The sequence below is a fragment of the Pundamilia nyererei genome, unplaced genomic scaffold (genome assembly GCF_000239375.1).
Source record: "Pundamilia nyererei isolate P.nyererei 1_Seehausen unplaced genomic scaffold, PunNye1.0 scaffold01770, whole genome shotgun sequence".
Classification (NCBI taxonomy): domain Eukaryota; kingdom Metazoa; phylum Chordata; class Actinopteri; order Cichliformes; family Cichlidae; genus Pundamilia; species Pundamilia nyererei.
In genome coordinates this window covers 1-8,567 of record NW_005189171.1, presented here as the reverse complement: position 1 = coordinate 8,567, position 8,567 = coordinate 1, and the positions used below count along the sequence as shown (strand labels likewise).

The window sequence follows — 8,567 nt, the reverse complement described above, 5'->3', positions numbered from 1 at the left end:
AAAAGTTACAAATATTTTACTAAATGTTGTAAAAAATGACTTGTTTTGAGCTAAATGTGGAAAAATGTTGCCGTTAATTTCAGCACGTTTCACTTTACAAACGGCGCCCCATAGCAGGGGAGCAGAAAATGAAGTCGACCGTACGTTTCTAAGAGTCAACTTTGCTTTGTCACACATTTGCTAGCAAATAGAATTGATGTTATGTCATCTCAAATTTGATAAAAGCCAGTGTTAACCAGTAACCGGGCAAATAAAAGATAATAATTTTTCCCTCTTTACACGCAAGTCTCCGGGAACAAGACCTCGGGTTTTATAGGTCATTTGAGATTGAAAATTTTGCTTTTACAGGCCAGGATTCAGTCTAGACTCCCTATAATAAAATGCATAAAAGCTCCTGCACACAGATTGTGGTAATCATGCATCCAGTCAGTCTGGTGATTGGAAACTTTAACTATTCTTATTCCACAGAAACTGAGGTTAGGACGACCTTTCTGGAGCAGATTTTGTATTTTATGCACTTTTTTCTGCCTATATTTCGATATAGAACCAAAATGTTTTCCAACTTGAACGTGCATGTTGATGCTAATGTCTTTCTCTGAGCCACTACTGTACATGTGGTATGACACTGAGAGCAATTAAAAAGCACTTTCTTAGTTCCCATCTACTAAGTGAAACACATTAACACGTGTTAAAATTTTATTTGGTTTTTCACTCTGGTAAGGGTTTTGTTGAATAGCGTGAAAATGTAACATTCCCAGTCATTTTCATTATGAAATCATCTAGACTGACGCACAAAACAACAATCTTCCCAGAACATTTCTCAGAGATGCCTTGATTTATGTTTTTAGGAAAGCAGTAAAACTCTGCTCCAAATCTGTGCGGGGACTTTTACATACTTTTGATTTAGTAAGTTAATGAATCAAAAGCAGTTGTTTTTTTCACCCTCACATTCTGGCCTATCAAATCTTTTGCTATTGAGATTAATGTTCACAACTGCTTACCACAGAGCTATGAGTTGTGATCCTGCATCTTAGCCTCTGCTTTTTAATTTTGCATGTTCTAACATAAGGACACACACAGGTATACCACAGAAGCCTGCTGTGCTTTGCATAAAAGCCCTTCTTTTGGAGCAACACAAATCAGACATGCATGGCAGTAATTACCCCAGTTTTTGTCTGGCACGCTGTGGTCATTTAGGAGATTAATCAGTCGTAGATAAATAAACAGTCCTTCCTTTCTCAATGTCACTCATCGAGGCTCAAGCTCTGAATAAGGAAAAACTTTATTATTCATTTAAACAGCTCAGACTTTTATTTCAAGACTATGTTGTGTACATACAACAGTTTCTTTCACAAGACAATTTGCTTCTATGTATGAAAATCATATTTTGTCCTGATAAAATGCAAAAAAAGTTATTACGACATTTTAGTCAAATCATTTATTTTGTCAAATAAAAGCTTGACAAACTTCATATGATATAGAGTACATGCAAAGATTTGACTTTAAGGCTACTTTAATAAAACTGAGAAAAGCAAATCAGGTTCCCTCTAAATGAAAAAATAATATGATATTTCTTAAGGTAGTATAATAAAAATAAGTACTAACGAAATCCACAATTCCCAAAAACCACTAAACAAACAAAACAGTTTGCCAAGATACACTGCACTTATATATATGCTAGTGAAATACAGTAAACTTTAGAGAATAGTTTCAACATTCAAATACCCTCAGGGAGCTTATCACTATAGGTAGTCATGAGCTCATTTCTTGTTTGCCAGTTAAGCTTCCCGCACAGTGGATACTGGTCTCTCTGGACTCAGAGTAATTATCTGAAGGCACGCAACACAGTAACTGGCGAGTTCAGCCCTGACACTGTGTAGGATATGTGAGACAAGCCTTCCTTTCACCTTGATTCTGCTATTTTTAATCACATTGAGAAGCACATCAGTCAAAAAAAAGAAATGTTTAATTTCTTAAACGTTTAAACTCTGCATTCCACTCTATGACTGATTCAAGAGGTCTGTAATACAACCTTAGTCAACGATTTACAAAACCCATATTTTATTTACAATAGACCACAGAAAACATTTTTAAGTTTACTGGTAAACGTGAAAAATCAGCTTTTTAGCAACAAACTAAACAAATGACAGATTTGTCATAGAACCATTTAATGTGACAGTTACAGTGTCAGGATTGTTTTTGCTATGGGAGAAGCATGAAGCAAATTTCAATGGATAATATATACATATTTTTAAATGTTTAAATTCAGACTTTCTACTGTTTCATGAAAAATAACACTCGTTTTGAATTTGATGGCAGCAACATTGCTCAAAAGAAGTTGGAGGCGAGAAAAGGCTAGAGAAGTAAGTAGTACTGAAAAGAAACAGCTGGAGGAACATTTTTTAAATAGTTAGGTTAACTAGCAACAGTTCAATAACGGGACTGGATATTAAAGATAGGCAGAGGTTCACCAATCTGTCATTGTGTTCACACAGTTCACAGTGCCATCCAAAAATGGAGGTTAATGCTTTATCATGCAAAGAAGAAGCCATATGTGAGAATTAGCTAGAAAAGTTGCTGTCTTCTATGGACCAAAGCCCATTTAAAATGAACACAGCCAAAGGGGAAACTGTTATTTGTCAGACAATTCAAAATTTTAAGATTCTGCTTGGAAAAAATGGATGAGGATGGAAGAGAAGGAAAATCCAGCTTACCAAAATTCAATGACTATACATCTCTGATGGTATTGGGCTGTGGAATTGGAAGCCTGGGCATCTGGAAAGGCACCATCATTGCTCAGCGGTATATGCAGGTTTTGGATCAACATATTTTCCCATGCAGATAAAGTCTTGTTCAAGGAGTTGCTTGGATTTTTCAACAAGAGAATGCTGAACTGCACAGTGCATTCATTACAGCAGCTTGGCTTAATAGTGGAAGAGTCAGGTGCTGAAATGGCCAACCATATCACCAAATAAAAACGTTTGATGCATCATGATAATAACTCGGAAGACAACCCAGCTAGGATCCTATATCCAACAAGATGGAATGTTCTTCTACCAAACGTCCAGCAGCTCATCCCAGCAGATGTTTATGGATTTCTGTTTAAAGGAAGACGGGTGCTACACAGTTGTCAACATGTCCCTGTCCCAACTTTTTGAGAGGTGTTACTGCCATCAAATTGAAAATGTCCTTATGTCTTTGACATGTTTCACTTTCCCACTTTAACATTTTACACCTTAACATCCTGACATGTTTACAATTGTGGTTGCGTATTCTGACTGAATCACAGCCTTCTATGAATTATTTGGCGTGAGTAAGACAAGTTTGTCTGTTAAAATATAAAAGCATGGGAACAAACATAGAGTCGTGCTCTGAAATGACTTCCAGAGTACTGACTCGAGCTCTAGTCCACATGAGTATTTGCGTCAAAGAAGGTAATCTGGGTTAGTGCTTTCATGTCAGAAAAGCCATTCAGCGGAGAGCACATGGGAAGAATGACCAAGTTGTTTCTACACAGAGCAACCTGCTGGAACTATATGAAATAAAATGCTGCCCTCTTGTGTCAAAATATGGTAAAACAGCAAGCCTTATGCATAAGGAGACGTTACAGCTGTGTTTGATGTAGCTGTGCTGCTACTTTGTGTGTGGATTTTGCCGTCTCCAATAATCTTGCTGGATTTATAATAGTAGATGAACAGGAAGAAACCTATACAAATAAAGAAGAAGGTTAAGGACTTTTAATCCAATAAAGAATGAAGTCAGCTCACTGTGACAGTTTTAGATTTACCTTGAAAGGAGTTGAGGATGGTAAAGATGTAGTAGGAAGCGATGAGCAAAGGTCCGTAGCTGAAGAAAGCAAAAGCCCAGGTGATGCCAAGAAGGAGGAACAGGCTCAGAATGGTGGAAGTATTGCTCTTAATGGAACTATTGTCTTGGGCCTTTCCTGCTTTTGGCATTAGAACGATTTGCCTTACAGTTAGAATGAATACACTCAGAGTGAAGACGAACACTACAGCATAATAACCAATGTTGACCCCCTGGTGGATACCAGCATCAGAGATCCAGCACCTGAAAAAGGGAGTACAACGTGATCCTCTGATGAAGATGTTTGTGTTTTATCCAAGAAATCTATTATCAGATTTACAGACTTACATTGTTGCTGCTTTCCCCTCATTTGTATTAATATTAATAGAATTATATTTCTGGGAGGCAAGAAGAGCGATCACCACCACAGCCGGTATGACTAAAGAGAAGATTAGGAATATAAATTCTCCTGTGATTATTATTCATAATATGAGAGCATAAGTATCATTTTTGGCTCAGGTCTCTTACCCCATCCTGTGATGCAAATCTTCAGCATGTAATGTTTCACTTCAGTGCAGATTCGACGTAGACTGAGGTACAAGTGTAAAGCCTGCATGAAGAACCAGGTAAAAGTGGCCAACATCCCGTAGTGCAGAACTGCTGCTATTGCCACACATGCACCTTTGATACCCAGGTTTGAAATGCTCTCATTGGTCAAGAAGGACAAGTTCAGGATCAACATGGCGACAAAGAGGTTCATCAGAATCTTTGTTGCTTCGCTTGCTTTCCCCTTTCTGTGGAGCAAATTAGTGTGCGTAAGAAAAAGGACTTTACTGAGGTAAAAATCCAAACTCCAAACTGCCTCGGATCTCTTACCTGACGAGAACGTGCATGAAGAGACCGACGATCAAGAAAAACAGCGACAGTCCACAACCGATTGAAGTGATGTAGGTCAGAGTATTAACATCAGAAGTGCTAATGTTTGCAGGTGTAGGTGACTAGGTTCAAATAGTTATGTGTCAGTATGTGCTGTAAAAAAATCATTTCTTATTTCCTATACAGCTGTCTTACCATGAGTATGGCAAAAAAGGTTAGATGTGTGCACTGGCAGGTGATGCTGTTATTGGTCTCCACTGTTTGACAGCCATCTGTGATCCAGAGTGATTTCCCTGTTGGACAGCAGTAATACAAAGAAGTAACTGTTAAAGACAGACTTTATCACAGTAATCAGCGTGTGTGCAAAATGTGAGTGAACACTTCAAAGGTCTTTAATTCCTGTGGTTTTCATATTAAAATTAGATATATATATAGAGAGATCTATTTGGGGGTTTTTACCGTTTGCATCTGTGCTGTTTCCATCCCAAGACATGCAAGAAGCATTCGCTCCTTTCTTTATCAAAATAGAAAATGAAAATCAGAATAAGTTTTCCTCTGAACTTAAATTGATCATTATTTCTGTTATGACATCACACTTACCTTGTCCACATTACTGTACTGAATCTCGATGGGTTGTGAAAGGTTTTGTATTTTTGCCCCCATTTCTATTCCCACTATCTCACTGTTTAAATAGTATTTACTGCTGTCATCCTGTTAAGATTAAAAGATTGTTAATAGATCAGGTTTGGTCAATATGTTTATACATATGAAAAGTAAGTTTTTAGTTGAGCTGTACTATTACCGCATGCTGCTGTGGAAACAACAGAATTCCAAGAAATGATCCATTTCCCTCCACCGCCATTTTACTGGCCTCTTTAGGAATTTTCATTAAACGAAATGGGCCCGTCAAATTGCTGTTTTCTCCTTTAACAATCTTTCAAAATGAGAAATGTTTATCAGCAAAAACAATTATAAAATAATGATGTCATGCATATGTATTATACAAACTAAAACTAATATATGCAAATGAGCATTAAAGTATCTTTTGTATTTCATCAGAATGTTCAATAACCAGAGTAATTTTCACTGAACTCAGAAATATGATTTTTTTTGGCAATTATTCCATGCCTCAGACATTAGAGAGTTAGTAATCCACAGTCTTAAAATTGTGTCACGCTCTTTATCAAACACCTTACCTTCACGCCAGCGTTTTTTGTGAAGGCAAAGTTCATGTTGTCTTGATTTTTCTGGGAGAGTTTGGCAATCACTCCTGTGATGTTGCCCATCTTGATTGTTGCTGTGCCAAAATTACCCATCATTTCAAGGACAAAGGATAGATTTTTCATGACGTCTCTGTAACACGGAGACAGTTAGTTTCTTAAAGTAGATTTCAAAAGTGTACAATATTGCAAAAATATTTCTATGAAAACTGAGATATCTACACTGGGTTAGGAATGGTATGGTTGATGGAAATGTCAATAGTGTCATTGTCATTGCTGGTGGTTGTTGTGGAAGATTCGCTGGAAGAATTGATGCTGGTGGTTGTTGTGGAAGATTCGCTGGAAGAATTGATGCTGGTGGTTGTTGTGGAAGATTCACTGGAAGAATTGATGCTGGTGGTTGTTGTGGAAGATTCGCTGGAAGAATTGATGCTGGTGGTTGTTGTGGATGGGTTGCATGACACAGTCCATGTGTCATTATCACTCACGACATATTCTGTTTTATGTAAATGTACACAAAGTATGCAAACACACACACACACACAAACAGAAGCGGGCTGTTGTTACACTTGCTAACATTAAATATTTGTTTTTAACTTGTCACAACCCGGCTCATAGGAAGCCCACTGGCCGTCACAAACTGATTTGATAAACAAATAATTATACCTGTGAGGTTTTCACGAAAGCTCCCTTTGCTCAGTTTCATATTCATACTCATATTCTTCATACCTTGAACACATAAAAGTATGAAATTAGAACTTGTGCACTGTCACTGCTGTCACATTGTTTCATGTAGAAATTAAGAGGAAAAGGTTTGTGAATTTACTTTCACTCAAGCAGCGGTTGATGCTACAAAAAAAACCTGCAACAAGATGGAAAGTGCATCAGATCATTGGTTGGAAACCTTTTCAAACTGATCAAATAAACTGAAAATTTGACCACTGTGCACTAACTCACTTCTAAGAGGCTTACCAGGGCTGCTTTTGTTGTAGAGCTGGGATGGCATACATGAATAATTATGCTCTGGATCCTTCATCACCACAATATCTTGCTTGGATAAAATCTCTTCAGTTAAATTTAGCCTGTATTTACCTTGACTATCTATTTTTACTTCAATATTGCAGTTGAAATCCGTGTCGTTACAACACTCTAAGAAAATTTTAAAGCACAAACACATTTAGCAAATAACCAAGACAAATGTTTTTCCCCAACAGCTTGAAAGCAAAAAAAAAAGAAAAGCTAAAAATTAGATAACTGTACCTGCACGTGTATTATTTGGTTGGATGTTGAAACAGAGTTTAGTTCCATTGTCCTCTTGGTAGATAGTTTCTAAATTAAAATATAAAACCCCAGATTACTAAGTTTGTCCTTTAACCTAATGATGATTTTTTCCTGTATTGTTTTTAACTTACTTGATGGAAAATATGAATCAGCTAGTGTTTTGGGACTGATAAAGAGGGTATTGTTGGGTTTACTGTCTCCATTTGTGCCTAAAAAGTTTCAACATAAAAATATGAGAAAAATATTTTGAGAAATACTGGTTTCTTTTAAGCTAGATTTTGTTACTTACCTGTGCTGTACAACAGAAGCATTAGCTCCACGGCAAACATCAGGCAATGGTTTACAGCCAATGGTAACATTATCCTAAGGAGAAAAGGGAGCCTGCAAATGAAAATGGAGCAAGCTTACTTATCACAACCTAAAACTTAATAAGTTCCAGCTTCTATTTCCCAAATGAGAATATGTTCTGCGTTGTTGAGTTTCACAGCAACTTGAACTTACAGTCATTATTTTTGCTGACAAATATACCTTTGATATCTTCCTCTTTACTTTGACTTGCAAATAAACTGGTCCTCCTTTTTAAATTATATGTTTCCTCAGAAAAAACACTGCCAGAATGCTACTTCCCCCCCCATGGGCTGGACTGTAGGTCTGAACATAAATGCTCCAGTAATACTTTATCCCTTGTACTGATATGAAATCTAAAGAATGTGCAGTTTTTAAAATGTATCTGTGCTCATTTCAGGTTGGATGGAAAACAGGAAGTCATCACTCTGATTGTGCTAAAACCTTCTAGGTATCCGCAGGTTTCTAAAGATGTGCAGTGTATAGGATTATTTACAGTTGTAGTCAGATGTTTACATACGTTCATCATGGGCTTGAATGTTTATGCAACAGACATCTTACTTTAAAATATAAGATTTGAGTGCACAAATTATGATTTTATTTTGGATTTTTTTCTAATCCACAAAATGTCAAAAGTATACATACATTCTAATATATGTACGTACGCCCAGTAATATTTGGTTTAATGTGACGTGGCAAGTTGCACCTCAGTGGCATGCTTTTGGTACCCATTAACCAACATTCTTCTTGGCAGTGTTGGCAGAGTTAGTTTAAATCTGTTGGTTCCCTGGCATGGGCCTGGCTTTTAAGCGTACAATGGTGTGAAAAAGTGTTTGCACTTTCCTGATTTCTTAGTTTTTCACATATTTGTCACACTTACATGTTTCAGATAATGAAACACATTTTAATATTAGACAAAGGTAAATAAATACAAAATGCATTTTTAAAATGATGATTTCATTGATTAATCCATCCATCCATCTTCATCCGCTTTATCCGAGGCCGGGTCGCGGGGGCAGCAGCCTAAGCAAAGAGGCCCAG

The 8,567-nt window shown here is 37.0% G+C and overlaps 1 protein-coding gene across 1 annotated transcript; it reads right to left on the bottom strand.

The window, feature by feature from the left end:
• Positions 1–3,138: 3,138 nt before the first annotated feature.
• Positions 3,139–5,412, bottom strand: LOC102197860 (G-protein coupled receptor 64-like). Its single transcript, XM_005755522.1, has 8 exons — positions 5,281–5,412; positions 5,140–5,194; positions 4,876–4,973; positions 4,681–4,802; positions 4,333–4,598; positions 4,153–4,243; positions 3,788–4,068; positions 3,139–3,706 (listed from the first exon to the last, which is right to left on the bottom strand). The coding sequence occupies exons 1-8, from the start codon at positions 5,341–5,343 to the stop codon at positions 3,588–3,590; spliced, it is 1,095 nt and encodes a 364-aa protein (XP_005755579.1). The 5' UTR covers positions 5,344–5,412; the 3' UTR covers positions 3,139–3,587.
• Between the last annotated feature and the right edge of the window lie 3,155 nt (positions 5,413–8,567).

Coding starts and splice junctions, on each gene's coding strand:
- LOC102197860 (XM_005755522.1), bottom strand. CDS start 5,343: ATGGGGGCAAAAATACAAAACCTTTCACAACCCATCGAGATTCAGTAC. Junction 4,803..4,875: donor CCTTTTTTGCCATACTCATG/GTAAGACAGCTG, acceptor ATTTGAACCTAG/TCACCTACACCTGCAAACAT. Junction 3,707..3,787: donor CATCCTCAACTCCTTTCAAG/GTAAATCTAAAA, acceptor TTATTTGTATAG/GTTTCTTCCTGTTCATCTAC.